The 20,635-nt window shown below is 42.8% G+C and overlaps 1 protein-coding gene across 3 annotated transcripts in view; it reads left to right on the forward strand.

Annotated features, from left to right (window-relative positions):
- ILRUN (inflammation and lipid regulator with UBA-like and NBR1-like domains) overlaps positions 1–20,051 on the forward strand; it is a 113,858-nt gene extending 93,807 nt beyond the window's left edge. For all 3 annotated transcript variants that reach the window (XM_059938893.1, XM_059938895.1, XM_059938894.1), the window contains one exon: positions 19,387–20,051. In XM_059938893.1, coding sequence (XP_059794876.1) covers positions 19,387–19,422 — 36 coding nt within the window. In that variant the 3' untranslated portion in view covers positions 19,423–20,051. The remainder of the gene's footprint in view (positions 1–19,386) is intronic.
- The last annotated feature ends 584 nt before the right edge of the window (positions 20,052–20,635 follow it).

Consider the following 20,635-nt stretch of genomic DNA (forward strand, 5'->3'; position numbering starts at 1 on the left):
CGGAATGGATTACCTACCAGCCTTAATTGAGGTCCTGCCATGCTGCTCTTTTTCGGAAAGGCTGGGCTATGGTGAGGCTGTTCAGATATTTCTTGAGGTTGATGAACTCATGGTTTGTTACCTGATTTTTTTCATGAACTCTGTAGAATCATTTAGAAATAGCATTTGCAAGAACCACAGAGAAAAGGTTCTCATTGGAGATGATATACAAGACTGTTGGCTGTAATGCATTGAGAATGTGGCACTTGGACCCCAAAGAGAAATCGGAGCCTTCTTTTCTTCTTAAGTTAAGCAGTCCTCTTAAAAGCAAGTCCTCTGAAAGCATTTCTGGCTAAAGTTGAGTCAGCTCCACCTCTTAGGGCTCATTAGAAATGGGGTAGGGTATAGACAGTTATCAGTATTTATTAACACATTTCTGCACTGGTGTACAGAGCAGTGTACATTATTGAGTAAGGAAACTTGAAAAATAAAAGAAGTTATCCCTGCCAACCAGCAGCTCACAGTAGAGTAGGGGAGATGAAACACGCATACAATTCAGTCAAGGTGAAGTATGAATTTGGGCAGTAGAGCACAGCACAGTCAAAATGTATAATTTGTGTGCATGGCTGGGGGTTAGAGTTACAGAAGGCAGAGATGAAGTAGAGGTGGAGTTGATGGAAAGGGCTTTTCAAAGAATGGACAGATTTGGAAAGACAGGAAGGATGATGGTAGGAGAACAGTTGAAGTGCTGAGGGCAGAATACTGAGTAAGGGATGTGTGGTCAGGAGATACGGGTGACGGACAGTGGGAGATACATTCAGTTGGTTGCAGTGTGTTCCTTTGGATGAAGTAATTTGATGAAAAAGTTTGGGTGAAATAATTACAAATGGCTTCGAAAAGAATTGGGACTATACTTAAATGAATACCTTAAAGCAGAGATAATTCATGATTCTAAGCATTTGTGTTTGGCTTGAGAATATAGATTTATTTATTTTTAAAGGCAAGAATACTTGAGGTTCTGAAGGGCTATAAGTGGCAAGATCAGGTATATACTAGAGTTATTTTTTAACCGTTCCTATGTGCCAGGTATGCTGCCAAGTACTTTACATGTATCATCTTCATATTTTGATGAGAAAATAAAAGCTCCTAGGGGCTAAGTAATTTACCCCAGTGTCACACAGCTAGCAAGAGGCAGAGCTGGGATTCACATCCAGGCACCACGTTACTAAAGGTATTAGTAGGTGAACCTGGGCTTTCCTTAGATCTTCCTGTTGGGATGGAGGCTGTGTTGAGTGAAAGCGTTAACTGAGTTGATGACCAGTGTCATCAAGGTTGTTGAAACAAGATAAGTGGCTCTAATGTAAACTGAGGATTGCCTGTGGCATCTCTTTCTTTTGAAGAGTTCCCCTGTTTGTTGAGTCTTTAAAGTAGTGATTTCTTTTTCTGGTTGATAAAAATAAAAACTTTTTAAACTCTCAGGGTGTACCAACCATGTGGGGTTAATAATAAATAGCCCTTTTTATTTATGAGTGAGTGGAAAGGATGAGAGCCCCCTAGAGCGCTAGAGTTGGGGCAAGTGTGTTCAGTTCACACCAGGTGCCATCTTTATTGGATGGGTTGGAGGAGTACCTGATGCCCTGGTATCAGGGATCACTGAGTTGGCAATAGATTTGATTTACTCTAAAGAAATTCCCTGCCTGCCCTGAAGGCTGGGAAAGAACATGATGCTCTGGGAAGCCCATGACCACAGTTTTAATAGGCAGATACAGTTTCCTGCTGCCTCCATAGTTACAGTTTAACTTGCTAAGGTTGGTAGGATGAAATGAAAAGATTGCTTCATGCACCTTATGTGAGGGCTGGGTGAATGTCAACATAATGGCCCATCTGTCAGTGCCAGGATCTGGACACCCCTGGAGCCCTTCCCCAGCTACCCTTGAATAACCCATAAGCTCTCTGGACCCAGTGCTCTGTGCCACAGGCAGGGGTGGTGGGGGGAGAATGGGGGAGCTCTGGGTGGGAACGCCTGTCCTAGCACCATCCCACAACATCCAGAGGACCTGGGCCCTCCCTCTGTGAGAGCTGTCAGAGGGAGTCAGAAAGGTGAGCAAGTATATGTTGACCTCCAAGGATTCATAAATCTGACTCCATGCTTTTGTTAAAGATTGGCTGGCCTCATTGTCAGCTCATTTGTGGCTGACCTGTCCCAGGTGAACAATCAGACCAAGTATTGGTGAAGGTTAGGTGCTGTTTTAATGAACGCTTTTTATGTGATTAACCCAAGAGCCTCTGAGGACAAACAGTCACAGTAGGGTAGGTGTTCACTCTATGGACTCAAGGCTAGTCTTGCCATGAGTTCTAACTGTGACTCATCTCTGGAGGCTGGGACAGCTTCTGTTCGGACAGTGGTACAGTAGCAAAAAACAATCTGTAGAGGTGTGGAAGGAGAAAATAAGTCGTATTGAAATTAAGTACTTCTTTTTCTTAATTGCCAGTAATTTTCAAAATTTCTCAATGTTTTCTAAGAAGGCCTTACAGAGGAATAAGACACCAACTAAATGGTCTTATTCAGGACAGCTGGCAATAAGAGTGTGACACCAGGGTGTTCTTCAGGACAACCCAAATGCTTTGCTTCCTTTCTCTAAAGAGTAATGATTTACACTGGGGGAGCTGAAAAGAATCCCAAATTCATTTATTTTGTTACTTGGACTATGCGTCTTATTTTGTGTTTGTTCTTATTTAAAATAAAAAAAAAAGTTTGGAGCTGGTGTTTGTCGTATACTCCTCCTTTAAACTGATTACAGTCTGAGCCACTGTTATTACTTCCGCCAAGTGCTGGTTCAGAAGGAGAAACGTGTTATTATCTTTGGGAGAGGTTCCTCATGCTTGTCAAGCGTCAGCCACTGCCGAGTACCATCTGCCCTGCCTGCCCACATTTGCACCTGCTCCTCCTCCTCTCTGTCTCTGACAATCACCCTTTAGTGTGTTTTGGATCTGGAGCTAGAGAAGTTAGTCTACTTTTATTATATCAGAAATCAACTCTCTTCTAACCTGCTGCTGTCTGTGTTGACTAAGGCATGGAAGAGTTAATTTCTCTCTGTTTAGGTGAGGATTTAGAAATGTAGTAGAGGTTACAGGGAGAGGTTTGGAAAAGGCAAATATTTTGCTGTATGGACCTGAGGATGTAATGGCTTGTGGATCTTATTATCTACTTTGAAGTAGCCAATCAGTTTAACATAATAATAAGGGATGAGTTTAATAAGGATGGGCCCAACATCTGCTCAGTTCAGAGCACACTGAATTTGACCCAAAGGCAGGTGGTTGGTGTCCTTAGCTGAGCTAATGGCAATAGAGGGCAGTATAACCTTCCCACTGCCATGAAACCTGAGTCTTCATTCTCAGGTGCAGACCCTTTCCCTGAAAGGTTTAAAGATGGCTCAAAGAGAAGCTGGAAGGAAAACTTGTGTCACTTGATATTCTATCCAACTTGTGTTCTCCTCTGGCAAGGGACAGGTAGCAAATGCACATTACTCCCAGGTGGGGGCCACGGGAGTGCAGTAATCAGAGCTGTAAAGCTACCGTTCATTAAGCACTTACTATGTGCCAGGCACTGTGCTGAGGATTTTTTAAATTTAATTTTTATTGTTAAAATTATCAATGTACATAATTTAAGGAGTCAAGTAGATCTACAAAGTTTATTACAAAAAACGCTAGTCACCTCCCTGCCTCCCAGCCCCCCAGCCCCCAGTATTTGTTCCCCAGAGGCAGAGGCAGCAGTTTGACATGCATTACTTCATTTAGTCCACACAACAGGACCGTGATACAGGCACTGTCATTATCCCTATTTACAGCTGCTGAGACTTGAGGTACACAGGTTCCATGCCCAAGGTCATGCAGCTAGAAAGTGGTAAAACAAGGATATGAAAAAAACCAGTTGTTTTTGACTCCTGAGCCTGCTCTCTTAACGATCCACTACATTGCTTCCCAGTTACAAATAGTGTTCAGGTACATATTTTTATCAGCTGAGCTGACAGCTGTGGGCTAGGGAGAGCATGCATGCTTTCTGTAGTACACTGCTACATTTCAAATGAGGATCAAGCCAATTATTGGCCAGCTATTATGTGACTTCTCTACTGCTAAACCCCTTCTCTCCACAGGCTGTTATCTATGGAAGCTACAGAAATCAGCCTTTCTCTCCAGCCTCTATGAAGGGAAAAGATTCCCTAGAACCTCCGTGGTCACTTGGGTTTAGATTTTTGGTGACATTGAAATTTCCATTAACTCACTTTTGTGACAGCAGCACCTATACCTCTTGAAGTCACCTGTCTATTCCTGATTGTGGCCAAAAGATACAGTTCTCTGGAGTTTTTCATTTTTCTGTAATGAATTTAACATCTCCCTTTGAACATACTTAGTATTTTAAAACTAGAACATACTTAGGGACGATCTAACTCCCTTTAAAGCCAGATTTAGTTTCAGCAAAGGCTATCTGGAGAAAGAATATTTTACAGTCAGTACAAGTCCTGAGGTGGAAGTTCACCTGGTTTGTTCAAGACCAGAGTGGGTAGGAACAGGGTAGAGGGAAATGAAGTCAGGGGATGGAAACCAGATCATGGAAGGATTTGTGGGCCTTTGTAAAGCTTTGGGCTTTTGCACTGAGGGACAGAGGGAACCACTGAAGGATTTTGAGCAGAGGGGTGATGTGGTCTGACTTCATGCCTGACTTCATGACAGTAAATGGATCACTCTCTGGCTCTCTTGTGGAGAGTACAGGGCAAGGATAGAAGCAGGGGACCAGTAGGGAAGTTAGTGCAATCATCTAGGTAAAGATAATGGGTGCTTTGGACCAGATTGGTAGCAGCAGAGGTAGAAGAGGTCTGTGTCTGGATCTGGTTTGTTAGCTAGAACTAACAGGATTTGCTAATGGGTTGGAAGCAGGGTATAAGAGGGAATAAATGATGACACCAAGGTTTTTGGCCTGAGCAACTAAAAGGGTAAAATTGCCATCCACGGAGAGAGGAAAGGCTATGGTAGAGGTGGGGAGAGATCAGGAATTCATTTTGGGTACATTGGCATCCAAATGGAGGTATCAAGTAGGCTGTTGTATATCCAGTTTGGATATAGAGTTTAGGAGAGAGGGTTTGGGTGGAGATAAAAAATTTGGGAGTCATTTCATGTGGATGGTATCTAACGCTGTGAGCCTGGCTGCAATCCACAAAGTGATGAGTCTATGTAAAGCAGGGTTTTCTCAGCCAACAGAGTAAGACTATTGACATTTTAGGCCAGATGAGTCTTCTTTTGCTGTGGGGGGCGGTGGGGTATGGATCTTATGCATTGTAAGATGTTCAGCAGCATCCCTGGCCTTTACCCACTGGATGCCAGTAGTACCTCCCCAGCCCCAAGTGTAAGAGCCAAAAACACCTCCAGACATTGCCAAATGCCCCCTGGGGCAGGGGCAAAACTTCCCTACTTGGAAACCGCTGGTATAGATGGAGAAGAGGTCCAAGGATTGAGCTTAATGCTATCTGTCTAACATGTAAAAGTGCTATTACTCAAAACACCTCTACTGCATTTATTCTTATTCTTAATTCACGACACTCTTGTGACTTCTGTAGTTAGTTATACTCTTCATTTGACAAAACAATAAGGAAGTTGTAAGTGACTTGCTCACATTCACACAGCAAATTGGAGGTGGGCCATGGGCTGGAACCCAGGGAACCCAGTTGGAGTCTAGTGTTCTTCTACACCACACTATGCTGAGGCTTGCTGGCAGAAGCACAGTTTGTTTGCTGTTCTCTGAAGGTAGTTTATACACTTAGTGTCAGGTTGTAGAGACCTTCTTGTTCATCTTCAGGAGCTACAAAAGAATTCGTGACCAAGGAGGAAGCAGTGGCCGGCAACTGAGGAACCTGCCCCTGTTCGCTGGCAGATTAGCACATTCTGTACAGAAGGGGTTTGCCAGGAGACTGGTTTAATGATATTAAGATGTCTCTCTTTTGAAAACCCTGAGGAGCCAGCAAAGTCCTCCCAGCCTTGTTGGTGTTTGCATTGGCATGGGTCGTGTGTGCATTTTAAAAATAAATTAAGCAAACACTGTGAGCCTTAGAAAATGTCTTTTGTTGTTTGTAACATTACTATCTCACTGAGAATAAAAAGTATCTCCAGGAACTCTCTCTTTTGTACCTCAACAGCTTCAAAGTGGAACGTTGAGCTCCGTCTTCTTTGCTTTGGGACTCTGAGCATTGTTTTAGGCTGAGCTGATGCTGGGCAGTCTTGTAGCTGAAACAGAGCTAGTGTTCCCAAGATAGCATATTTTACTTCAGTTGTAAGGACGTATTCTTTTCCCTGTACTCTGAATTTAGCAGTTTAATTTCTGATGAAAATTCTCAAAGTGGGACTGGTGAAATTCAAGCAGATAAGTATAATTCAAAAGTATGAGGTTAGATAGCCTTATCCACCAGAGGGCAGACAGCAGAAGCAAAAAGAACTACAGTCCTGCAGCCTGTGGAACAAAAACCACATTCACAGGAAGATAGACAAGATGAAAAGGCAGAGGGCTATGTACCAGATGGAGGAACAAGATAAAACCCCAGAAAAACAACTAAATGACGTGGAGATAGGCAATCTTCCAGAAAAAGAATTCAAAATAATGATAGTGAAGATGATCCAGGACCTCGGAAAAAGAATGGAGGCAAAGATCGAGAAGATGCAAGAAATGTTTAACAAAGACCTAGAAGAATTAAAGAACAAACAGAGATAAACAATACAATAACTGAAATGAAAACTACACTAGAAGGAATCAATAGCAGAATAACTGAGGCAGAAGAACGGATAACTGACCTGGAAGACAGAATGGTGGAATTCACTGCTGTGGAACAGAATAAAGAAAAAAGAATGAAAAGAAATGAAGACAGCCTAAGAGACCTCTGGGACAACATTAAACACAACAACATTCGCACTATAGGGGTCCCAGAGGAGAAGAGAGAAGGAAAGGACGCAAGAAAATATTTGAAGAGATTATAGTTGAAAACTTCCCTAACATGGGAAAGGAAGTAGCCACCTAAGTCCAGGAAGCGCAGCCAGTCCCATACAGGATAAACCCAAGGAGAAACACGCCGAGACACATAGTAATCAAATTGGCAAAAATTAAAGACAAAGAAAAATTATTGAAAGCAGCAAGGGAAAAACAACAAATAAAATACAAGGGAACTCCCATAAGGTTAACAGCTGATTTCTCAGCAGAAACTCTACAAGTCAGAAGGCATTAGCATGATATACTTAAAGTGATGAAAGGGAAGAACGTACAACTAAGATTACTCTACCCGGCAAGGATTTCATTCAGATTCGATGGAGAAATCAAAAGCTTTACAGACAAGCAAAAGCTAAGAGAATTCAGCTCTACAACAAATGCTAAAGGAACTTCTCTAAGTGGGAAACACAAGAGAAGAAAAGGACCTACAAAAACAAACCCAAAACAATTAAGAAAATGGTCATAGGAACATACATGTCGATAATTACCTTAAACGTGAATGGATTAAATGCTCCAACCAAAACACACAGGTTTGCTGAATGGATACAAAAACAAGACCCATATATATGCTGTCTACAAGAGACCCACTTCAGACCTAGGGATGCATACAGACTGAAAGTGAGGGGATGGAAAAAGATATTCCATGCAAATGGAAATCAAAAGACAGCTGGAGTAGCAATACTCATATCAGGTAAAACAGACTTTAAAGAATGTTACAAGAGACAAGGAAGGACACTACATAATGATCAAGGGATCAATCCAAGAAGAAGATATAACAATTATAAATATATATGCACCCAACATAGGAGCACCTCAATACATAAGGCAACTGCTAACAGCTGTAAAAGAGGAAATCAACAGTAACTCAATAATAGTGGGGGACTTTAACACCTCACTCACACCAATGGACAGATCATCCAAAATGAAAATAAATAAGGAAACAAGCTTTAAATGACACAATAGACCAGATAAATTTAATTGATGTTTATAGGACATTCCATCCAAAAACAGCAGATTACACTTTCTTCTGATGTGCGCACGGAACATGCCCCAGGATAGATCACATCTTGGGTCACAAATCAAGCCTCAGTAAATTTAAGAAAATTGAAAACATATCAAGCATCTTTTCTGACCACAACGCTATGAGATTAGAAACGAATTACAGGGGGAAAAAACGTAAAAACACAAACACATCGAGGCTAAACACTACGTTACTAAATAACCAAGAGATCACTGAAGAAATCAAAGAGGAAATCAAAAAATACCTAGAGACAAATGACAATGAAAACACGACGATCCAAAACCTATGGGATGCAGCAAAAGCAGTTCTAAAAGGGAAGTTTATAGCTATACAAGCCTACCTCAAGAAACAAGAAAAATCTCAAGTAAATAATCTAACCGTACACCTAAAGAAACTAGAGAAAGAAGAACAAACAAAACCCAAAGTTAGCAGAAGGAAAGAAATCATAAAGATCAGAGCAGAAATAACTGAAATAGAAACAAAGAAAACAGTAGCAAAGATCAATAAAACTAAAAGCTGGTTCTTTGAGAAGATAAACAAAATTGATAAACCTTTAGCCAGACTCATCAAGAGAAAGAGGGAGAGGACTCAAATCAATAAAATTAGAAATGAAAAAGGAGAAGTTACAACAGACACCACAGAAATACAAAGCATCCTAAGAGACTACTACAAGCAACTCTATGCCAATAAAATGGACAACCTGGAAGAAATGGACAAATTCTTAGAAAGGTATAACCTTCCAAGACTGAACCAGGAAGAAACAGAAAATATGAACAGACCAGTCACAAGTAATGAAATTGAAACTGTGATTAAAAATCTTCCAACAAACAAAAGTCCAGGACCAGATGGCTTCACAGGTGAATTCTATCAAACATTTAGAGAAGAGCTAACACCCAACCTTCTCAAACGCTTCCAAAACATTGCAGAGGAAGGAACACTCCCAAACTCATTCTATGAGGCCACCATCACCGTGATACCAAAACCAGACAAAGATACTACAAAAAAAGAAAATTACAGACCAATATCATTGATGAATATAGATGCAAAAATCCTCAACAAAATACTAGCAAACAGAATCCAACAACACATTAAAAGGATCATACACCATGATCAAGTGGGATTTATCCCAGGGATGCAAGGATTCTTCAGTATACTCAAATCAATCAATGTGATACACCATATTAACAAATTAAAGAATAAAAACCATATGATCATCTCAATAGATGCAGAAAAAGCTTTTGACAGAATTCAACACCCATTTATGATAAAAACTCTCCAGAAAATGGGCATAGAGGGACCCTACCTCAACATAATAAAGGCCATATACGACAAACCCACAGCAAACATCATTCCCAGTGGTGAAAAACTGAAAGCATTTCCTCTAAGATCAGGAACAAGACAAGGATGTCCACTCTTACCGCTATTATTCAACATACTTTTGGAAGTCCTAGCCTCGGCAATCAGAGAAGAAAAAGAAATAAAAGGAATACAAATTGGAAAAGAGCAAGTAAAACTGTCACTGTTTGCAGATGACATGATACTACACATAGAGAATCCTAAAGATGCCACCAGAAAACTACTAGAGCTAATCAATGAATTTGGTAAAGTAGCAGGATACAAAATTAATGCATAGAAATCTCTTGCATTCCTATACACTAATGATGAAAAATCTGAAAGAGAAATTAAGGAAACACTCCCATTTACCATTGCAACAAAAAGAATAAGATACCTAGGAATAATCCTACCTAGGGAGACAAAAGACCTGTATGCAGAAAACTATAAGACACTGATGAAAGAAATTAAAGATAATACAAACAGATGGAGAGATATACCATGTTCTTGGATTGGAAGGATCAGTATTGTGAAAATGACTGTACTGCCCAAAGCAATCTACAGATTCAATGCAATCCCTATCAAACTAGCAATGGCATTTTTTGCAGAACTAGAACAAAAAATCTTAAAATATGTATGGAGACATAAAAGACCCTGAATAGCCGAAGCAGTCCTGAGGGAAAAAAACGGAGCTGGAGGAATCAGACTCCCTGACTTCAGACTATACTACAAAGCTACAGTAATCAAGACAATATGGTACTGGCACAAAAACAGAAATATAGATCAATGGAACAGGATAGAAAGCCCAGAGATAAACCCACGCACCTGTGGTCAACTAATCTATGACAAAGGAGGCAAGGATATACAATGCAGAAAAGACAGTCTCTTCAATAAGTGGTGCTGGAAAAACTGGACAGCTACATGTAAAAGAATGAAATTGAACATTCCCTAGCGCCATACACAAAAATAAACTCAAAATGGATTAGAGACCTAAATGTAAGACCAGACACTATAAAGCTCTTAGAGGAAAACATAGGAAGAACACTCTTTGACATAAATCACAGCAAGATCTTTTTTGATCCACCTCCTAGAGTAATGGAAATAAAAACAAAAATAAACAAATGGGACCTAATGAACCTTAAAAGCTTTTGCACAGCAAAGGAAACCATAAACAAGACGAAAAGACAACCCTCAGAATGGGAGAAAATATTTGCATACAAATCAACGGACAAAGGATTAATCTCCAAAATATATAAACAGCTCATGCAGCTCGATATTAAAAAAACAAACAACCCAATCCAAAAATGGGCAGAAGACCTGAATAGACATTTCTCCAAAGAAGACATACAAATGGCCAAGAAGCACATGAAAAGCTGCTCAACATCACTAATTATTAGAGAAATGCACATCAAAACTACAATGAGGTATCACCTCATACCAGGTAGAATGGGCTTCATCAGAAAATCTACGAACAACAAATGCTGGAGAGGGTGTGGAGAAAAGGGAACCCTCTTGCACTGTTGGTGAGAATGTAAACTGATACAGCCACTATGGAGCACAGTTTAGAGGTTCCTTAAAAAACTAAAAATAGAATTACCATATGATCCAGCAGTCCCACTACTGGGCATATGCCCAGAGAAATCCACAATTTAAAAAGACACATGCACCCCAGTGTTCATTGCAGCACTGTTTACAATAGCCAGGTCATGGAAGCAACCTAAATGCCCATCGACAGACGAGTGGATAAAGAAGATGTGGCACATATATACAATGGAATATTTCTCAGCCATAAAAAGGAACAAAATTGGGTCATTTGTTGAGACGTGGATGGATGTAGAGACTGTCATACAGAGTGAAGTAAGTCAGAAAAAGAAAAACAAATATCGTATATTAACGCATACATGTGGAATCTAGGAAAATGGTACAGATGAACCAGTTTGCAGGGCAAAAATTGAGACACAGATGTAGAGAACAAACGTATGGACACCAAGAGGGGAAAGCAGTGGGGGGGGGGGCGGTGCGGGTGGGGGTGTGATGAATTGGGTGATTGAGATTGACACGTATACACTGATGTGTATAAAATTGATGACTAATAAAAAAAAAAAAGTGTGAGGATTTGTGTCTGTTGTAGATGCTCAGGTTTCAGTGACTTGTTCTTAGCTAAGTCTGCTCTGATTGTATTCCAGCAGGACCAGGTGCACAATGTAAGATTAAAGGCTGCTGTACATCGGGGGAAAGTATGGGCTTCCTTAGAGCTTGACTGAAAGCGAGACCCTTTTCAAAGCTGTGGACGTTCATCGAAACTACTTTAACAGAGAGAGCTTTGATATTATTTAGTCAATAAGGGAGGCCTCCTAGGTTCCTCAGCCTGTGCTAATCCTTCCTTATCGTCAAAGAATTTACTGTCTGATTACATAGATGTGACTAGCTCATAGGAAAGAATGAGACCAGTAAAGATGGAGTATATTGAGTTCCAGTTGAGTTTTAAGTGCTCTTGAGTTTGGAGGAAGGAGAAAACAATGAGGTTTGGAGTAGCCAGGAAAATGATACCTTGGTGAATGATAGATTCAAACTGGGACTTCCCTGGTTGTCCAGTGGTAGAACTCTGCACTTCCACTGCAGGGGGCACAGGTTCGATCCCTCGTCGGGGAACTAAAATCCCACATGACATGCAGTGTGGCCAAGAAAAAAAAAAAGAAAGAAAGAAATGATAGATTCAAACCGAATTGGAGGGAAAAGGAGTCACATGCAAGAAGGAAGACCCAGAGGCATTCACAGGCAGGGTGTGTTCAGGGGACACTGGCCAGCCTGATTGTGGTGAGTGAGGTGTGCTTAAAGAGGGTGGGGTGAATTTTGGAGGAAGACCTTTGAAAGCCAAGCAAAGAAGAGTTCACCTTTAATGTGAGAGGAATCAGAGTGCTAACAATGCTTTTGAGCAGAGGGGTGGCAAGATGAAACCAAATATGGCTGAAGGAAAGACAATTTATTCTCCCTCAATCAGCCATCCATTGGCTGGGGTGGGGGGAGGTGATGCTGTGAATTAATTGTAAGAGAGGTGGAGGAGACAGTGGCATGTAAGGAAAGTGTACAGGAGCTTGAATGGAAATTCTGAGAGGAAGTGGGACCAGCAGCCTCACCCTGTGCCTCAGGACACCCATAGTACAGCACCAATGGCCACATGGCTGGGAACTTGGATAAGTTTTCTCTCCTTTTAGGTGTTCTCCCCAGTGAGACTCTTAGCACTTCTTTCTTCCTTTCTATGAATCTCCTCTACCCTAGGAGATGGCCATGAGAGAGCCTGCATCTCACCTGGATTCTGGCACACTTGCTATTACATGAGATCTTGGGGACTAGAATTTCAAATAGCGAATAACCTTTTCTGAAGTCTTTAATGAAAGGGAAGTCAAACTCAACCAACATCCTTCATCTTCTTATAGGACTTTAAATAATATGTTTTCATTCACAATTATGTTTGAGTTTTATTCTTCCTGGTGATTTTCTTGATTTGTCAGGGGGTAGGTGAAGGCTCTGGGAGTTGCCTTTGGCCATGGGGAGCTTGGGGGGATGGGAGGATGAATGACAGAGGAATAATGGAAGGAAGAGGGAGGATGGAAAGGTGGGTGATGGAGGGAGGAAGAACAGAGGATGGATGCATGGCAAAGGATTGGATGGGTGGTTAGAGGGAGGATGGATGGATAGACGTGAAGGTCCCCAGCAGGACTGTAGAAGTTAGTTAAGAGCAACAGAAAAACTGTTACAGAGGTAAGTATAAAAAGTGCTTTTACAGGGCTTTTAAAACAACAGTTCACCACGCTTATAACTGAGTTAAGCTTTTTTTTTTTTTTTTTAATATTTATTTATTTATTTGGTTGTGCTGGGTCTTAGTTGCAGCAGGCGGGCTCCTTAGTTGAGGCATGTGAACTCTTAGTTGCGGCGTGCATGTGGGATCTAGTTCCCTGACCAGGGATCGAACCCGGGCCCCCTGCATTGGGAGCACACGGAGTCTAATCCACTGCACCACCAGGGAAGTCCCCTGAGTTAAATAAGCTTTTAAGCACAACTTTGGCACAATCAGAAGGCTGTGAACTGAACCTGCCCCATGAACAGCCTTCATGCATAAAAGTACGTTTATTTTCTTTTCTTTGGCTTGTTCTCATACTTGTCTTCAGCCACTGCATCTTTGAAATTTTGAGGACTGTCACATGACAGTGGCTTGAACACCAGTGTTAAAGCATCTGCAGAAGTTCCCGTCATGATGATCTGGCCCTGATATTCCACCAGCAAGCCTCCTTGTGCGGTCAGCATCCATCGAGGGAAGGGCGCTGCTTTGAGTGCTCCTGAGAGAAGAGTCGTCATTGCCCTGCCCATTGCTCCAGTACAGACTTGATTTCTAATTAATGAGAGATGAATGGGTTCAATCAGGGCTTGGTCAGTCTCTGGCCCTTGCCAGCCAAGCCAGCCCCATGAGCAGGGCCTCACCACACCAAGTTTGCAGTACAGGATCAGGACAGAACTTAATACTAAACCCTGTATTCTTCTGTGTTTGCATTTAGTGTACATAAATGATACAAAAGGAGCGGTAGGTGGGCGAAGCGCTGACTGGGACTGGCCCAGGAAATGAGAAAGGAGGAGGAGGGCCCTGGTGGTGTTATCTGATGCTGCCATCAGTATACACCTCGAGAGCATGTTGTTTCACAGTCATGCAGCAAACACTCCTCTCTTTTTATTAACCAGTGTGAACCTTTTTATTTATTTAAATCAAATCACAAGTAAAAGCAAAATAAGACAGGTATGTGAAAGTTTTCATGTTGTGGTGCTTTATCTAAACAGGCTTTCATATAGAAAGAGTACCCTCAAAAGCCCTCGTAAGACATTGTTGTTTCATTAGGAATTTTAGCCTTCCTTTTTTTTTTTCTCCTGGAAGGTTAAACAGAGATGGCTCAGCAGTGCAGAGTATTTCACAGTTCATTCATTCATTTTACTGACACTTGTGTCTTACTATGTGCAAGGTACAAATAACTGGCAGAAACAGGTTCCACTGGACTTTCCTGACAGTCAGTTCAGTGGTTAAGACTCCGCACTTCCAATGCAGGGGGTGCGGGTTCGATCCCTTGTCGGGGAACTAGGATCCCACGTGCCATGTGTGTGGTATGGCCAAAAAAAGAAAAGAAAAGAAGAAACAGGTTCCACTGTCGTAAAAGGGCAGCTTTCTCCTCTGATAGCACTGTACTCCCTACTGCTGAACATTGATGAGTAAATGTCTAAAAATATTCTAGCTGAGGGACTTCCCTGGTGGTCCAGTAAGACTCCACGCTCCCAATGCAGGGAGCCCGGGTTCGATCCCTGGTCAGGGAACTAGATCCCACATGCATGCCACAACTAAAGAGTTTGCATGCCAAAACTAAGAAGTCCTCATGCTTCAACTAAAGATCCCTCACGCTGTAATTAAACATGCTGCAACGAAGATCCTGCGTGCTGCAACTAAGACCCAGCACGGCCTAAATAAATAAATAATTTTGGGGGGGGGTAAGTTCTTTAAAAAAATACATTCTATCTGAAACAAAATAGTTTCCTGTTTTTTTTAGTACTCCTTTTTGGAAAAGTTATTTTGATTTCTGTACAATTTTAGGAAGAACCTTTAAGTTATTGTAGGTACCCACTCACATAAGATCAGTGATAACCAAATCACCGGCTGGGAGTGACTCTGCTATTCCACAGGGGCAACTATAAACTATTGTGAAAAACAAATCAAAGAGATAGTTTTTATTTTTAGTTTTGCTTTGAGGACAGGCCCGCAAGTACTGGATCTTAAATTGTCCTTTCAGGAGATTGTGATGAGTGAAACTGAGCTAGCTTGTCTTTTATGTCTATAAGTGTTCTCTTTCAAAAATATTTTAGAAAATTAGCCAAATTATGACTCACAGTAGTTATTCCATTGTGGAAGTGCAGCTCAGGACCTGGCCCAACTACCGTAATCATTCAGCTGGCTTGAGGCCAAGGTCTCTTCCCAGACACCCACGAGTAGGGAGGCCCCTCTGTCTTAGCTGGCAGGTATGGAGCTCCCATGCTTTAAGAGGGCTCGCCTGCCCTGTAGCCAAGTAGAATTTAGGTCCCAGGGCTCACAGCCATGACAGCTGTTCAGTGAAAGCTTAGGGAAGACTGAAGCAAACAGGCAACACCTCAACCCCTGTGGACCTAAAGGCTGTCTCTCCTTCGCCAGGAACACTTTCATGTCCCCTAGCAGATGTGGGGCCACTCCCAAGAAATGTAGCCTTTGAAAAGCCATTTCTGTGCAAGTTGGCCCTGGGGAGCTGCTCTTTAGACCTGGAGTCAGATAGAGGAGTTCTTTTCTTGGCTTGGTCATTTACACCCTCTATTAATATGCATAAATCCGGCCTTGCTGCTAGTCCCTATGTGGTGAGAGGTGAATCCTCATAGAGAAGAGGGTGGTCTTCTGCATCAAACTGAGTTTTGTAATCATGCTGTGATGGCCTCCATTTCTGCTTGTCGGAGTTTAATTCAGGGCTTTGTGTGGTACCATCTGATGCATCCATCCCTTGATCTGTTTTCCTTATTAGTGGCACACCTGTTATAGGAGAGATATCAGGGGTGCCAGGTTAATGAAAATGTTTGGCATTTGCTTTTCCTGTGGGTAAAAGTTGAAGAGTTGTTAGGCCCCAGAAGAGAGTGAACACTATCTGTATTGTCAAACCCTACTTTTGGGCTGGTGCTGGAGACATTAGCCACCAGAACCTGTTACACGGGGTCTTGGAACTCCAGTGGAATCTGAAATGTGGATGGGCATCTCGTTTCAAATATACCTTCATCCCACACTTAGGAAAGGCACTTCCTGCTTGGCCTTCTGCCATCGGACGCCCTGGGCAAGCTGTTCTTGGAATCTCCGCCAGGCTTTTCCTCTATAACTGGTGTTGCATTGCCTGTGTTCTATGATCCACTTGTGACACCTATAATCCTGCGTGTGGGGAGTCTAGATGATAAAGTAATTCTGAGATAGAATTGGCTCCCTCTCTCTTCCTTGAAGTGATAGTAATTTATTTGGGGGGGAAGGAAAATAGAGCTTGTTCCTCAAGCCATGTTTCTGTGCCAATTAAACATCAACAACTCCAATATGCCATTCTCTGGATGAAAGGGAATTAGATAGCATTTTTCTTTCCAAGAGGCACAGCACCTCAGTCAGTAAATAGAGGATCAACATTAATTAATTAATTAATCTAAGCTAGTTAAATACTACACTGAATGGTCTAAGGGCCAGGGTGTTCAGGTGGAAATCTGAAAATGCCCATGTCTGTATTGCTCTCTCTGCCAATTGCATGGGGTCCATTTATCTGTAAAATGGGAATGCACGACAGCTCCTTGGCAAAGTCATGAACTCCCTTCTCCAAGCATTCCAGACAAGTCACAAGGCTAGTGCTTGCTTTATAAAGGCCTATGTGAAGTGTGTGGAGCTTTGGTCTGGAAAGCAGTTAAATTTAGGGTGAAGGGGAAAAAAATTTATAGAAAACAAATGCTGTTTGTTCTTCTGTTTTCTTTTCTCTGTGCGTGTTTTTCTGCACAAAGACTTTTGAGCGTTGTATTGGTTCTAAATCGTATGGGAATCTGAGCCTTTGTTGTTGCTCTCCTTGGATTGTTGGGATGAATGAATGTTGGTTGGGAAATACTGAGAGCAGCTTGTTTTAAGCTTTTTTAATTTCCATCTCTGGGGCCTGTGACCTTCCAACCAGGCCCCACAAAATGGAGTCTGAGAGCCCTTAGTTGGTCTGGCCCACACTTGGTTGAGTGGGTGGGTCTGTGACTACTGACATGGTTACAGTCTCAGCTCGCCTGCTGGAGGCATGGTTGACTCGGGGCTGGCAGACGTGACATTTTAACCACCACTGCTTTGCTTACCAGCTCTGTGCTCTTGATCAGGTTACCTCACCTCTCTGAGCTTGGAGAGCATACTTGTTTCAGTTTATCTTTGTGAGAATTAAAGAGAACATGTTCAAGTGCTCCAGCAGCACCCGGCAGCACGTAGTTGATGCTCTTTCAGTGTTGGCCTGCCTGTCTCCCATATTCACCTCTTCAGCGATACCACCAAGCAGCTTGAGGCCTATTTCTGGTCTCCTGAGGCTTTTTATGGAGGGAGAAAAAAAAAGACAAAAGCAATTTCAGTGCTTTCCACTGAAAAAAACTGGGAACTTTAATCTCATGTTCCCTATTTTTGGCAGCTTTGACCTCTGGTCTAAATAAGCATGACCAAAGGGCATTTTTTTCTTAGAACACTATTTTTGAACCTCCTGAGCTAGGTAGGTACTTTATGTCAGCTCCTAGAACCTTAAATCTAGAAGTTTTAAGGAGGAATCTGAGATCCTATGCGGGGAAGGGACTTTATTCATGGTCATTTGGTGTGCTAGTGCAAAGCGGGGATCAGAACCCAGATCTCCTTCTCCCACTTCCGCGTGACCTGCAGCCCATTGCAGTGAAAACTGTGAAGGTTGTGCATCTCTAGCTGACCACTCCCAGGGAGCCCAGCCTCTCCTGGGACCTGGGAGGCTGTGACCAGATGGATGGCATGACACAGACACTTGTGTCCCCAGGCCTAAGCGGCTGTTTAAAAACTTGGTTTGGAAGGGCCAATATTCTTGTGACTTCGAAGGGTCTGGCACTCCAGGTAGTAGTCTGAGAAATACCTGTTCTCTTTCAATTATTAATTCAACAATACTTACCGGGTGCCTGCTGAGGGACAGGTGCCATGCTAAGTGCTAGAGAGATGGCAGCAAACAAAGTCATACTGGAAAGGGATTCTAATCACTGACAACCCTGCAACCAAGCACTTACATTTCTTTTCAAAGAAACGTGTTATTTTTAAAAGATAATCAAATTCTGACTGTTCACATCTTACCAAGCTAATGGAAAATGTCATCTCAATCATTCTTGTGCCTCCTCACCCCAGTTGTGCCTAGATTCAGGATTCTTACTTAACATAGTTGTCAAGCATCGGGAAACCCCTCTGGTCATTTGTCATGATTATGGCTGTGCCACCTGCTCTTTGTACCCATTTGGTCCCCTTGGTCCAAGGGCCCTCTGCTTCTGGGCCAGTTTGGGGTGTAGGACCTTTAGTGAGGCTGGTTACCAGTTACCTTTGCCCTCCCAGGTCTTGGCATTGACCGGATCTTTTCAAGGAGCACACTCCACAGAGGTGTGAAGGTGGAGGGAGGCACAAGACATCCTCCAGCAAGTTTGTGTGGCCGCTTTTGGTGTTGGCACATCTTGGTGTCTCATTCTTAACATAAGGGAAAAGTGAGCCTATGATGCCTTCTCCACCAGCCAAGCAGCATAGAAAACGCCTTTGGGAATTTGGAGTAAACCTTATCATCATGTGGCAAGGGAGAGGCAATGTGAAGAGAGCAAAGATCAGACTTGGGTTTGAATCTTGGCTCTGCCTTTTACTACCCATGTGACTTTGAGCAAGTCTCCTAATGTCTGCAGTCAGATGGGCATCAGTCAAATGAGTGTAATAATTCACCTAAAGACAGTGTACGCAAACCCCCTGCTGCCATGTCTGTACTAGGTGCCCGGTGGACAGTTGCTTTTTCTGCTCCAGTGTGTGTGTTGTTGATATAAGTGTCATCAGCCAGCAGTAGCCTGCACCTGAGGTTAAGGTGCAGAAAGTGGTGTCCAAGGATCTTTAGCAGAGAGGTTAAGATGTTGTCAAGGAGGGAAGGCTTTGTGACCTGGGTGGAGGAAAGTTGGCACCAGTTGATCTAGAATTTGAAAGATGAAGAATCTCTCCACCAGCCTCCCCTCTCTTGGATGGTGTGTTTGCAGGAGAACACTTAGCAAAAACTTGAAATGTGCTGATATGTGGCCTTCTGAAGATTTGCATGGCAAGGACAACCCTCAAGTCTTGTTTGTGCCTTGGAGCTTCCTTCTGGCTCACTGGGAACCGTAGATTCTTTTACTTGGTTTGGTTGTCACATTGTACCTGCTGTGTCTGCCACCACTGACTGTGTTCACTCTCTTCCAGGGGCTCCACGGGCCTTACCCCTTCGGCCAGTCTTAAACGGGTGTCAGCAAGAAGAAAAATTAACAAAAGGCAGAAGGCTTGACTCTGGGGGGGAGGGCAAGGGGTTCCTCTGGATTGCAGACCACATCGCACGGACCCCTGGCTCTGACCCCCATCCTGGAAGAAGAGGAAGAATCAGAAAGACTAGTTTTGAATAAAACTCAGTGTGCGTGTGTGAATGCCGAATCGCAGGAGTGGTGTTGAGGCTACCAAGAAGAAATCCATGCAGCCAGTTTGGGTTTTGTTTATTAGGCGTCAATCTAACAAGTCATTAGGTCGCTCGGGAAGGAAAAAAATGTTTAAAATGGGGGAAAAAAGCCATCTTTTTAAACAAAAATTATTTTGCCTACAGACAGGTTGTAGTTTTGAGCACATGTTAATTTTTTCCCCTTTCCCCACTTTTTTTTTTTTTTTTTAGATAAGGGATAACATGCTGTTTATAGAATGCTTGTTGCTCTGGAAGCAATTCAGGTTCAAAACTGGCATGGCCTGCTTGGGGACTCTGCGGGTCAGTGCTATAGGAGGACACCTGCCGTGCCACCTGACTCCACGAGTCTCCAACCCCATTTGTTTTTAATGGCATCAGCCCATGAGTTATCACGCTTTTCCTCTTCTTTTCTCTTTAATCTTCTGTTGATTTACACCTTTGACATTTGTATTTGTCAACCCTGTGGCTTGTTACCGTCAGAACCTCTCTGAAGACCAAACTTCCCTGTGTGGCCAGCAGAGGAAGCCTTGAAGACAGATCTCGGGTGACGTGGGAGTTTGTGAGGCTGAGAGGTGTCCTCCTGCACACACTTGTAACAATTCGAATTGCTTTCCTTCCTTGTTTCTCTTGGCGGAGAGAAATGCCATCACGCTTACTGCTCTCTTGGATTCTTGGTACACAGCGGCTCCCCATTCACTCTGGGAACGCTGCCTCTGTGCTGCGTATATGTGTGTGCTGCGTGCACACACACACACGGGTGTTGGTGCAGCTCACCAGCGAGTGTGCAGCAGGCGAATGTGAAGGTGTCCCCTGCTTCTCTGTTGTCACACAACTCCCTTCCCTGTGTTTCTCTCCAGTTGTCCTTTGGGGTGTTTTTGCAGCCTGTTAGTGGAGCTGAGCTGTTAAGGTATGAAAATGGAGCCCCAGATGGGGAATTTGCCATGGGGAAGGGCCACACTTACTGAGTGATCTTGGAGACCACATTTTGCTGGGAATGAAAGG

This window comes from Balaenoptera ricei, chromosome 11, assembly GCF_028023285.1.
Source record: "Balaenoptera ricei isolate mBalRic1 chromosome 11, mBalRic1.hap2, whole genome shotgun sequence".
In the NCBI taxonomy this organism is placed as follows: Eukaryota; Metazoa; Chordata; class Mammalia; order Artiodactyla; family Balaenopteridae; genus Balaenoptera; species Balaenoptera ricei.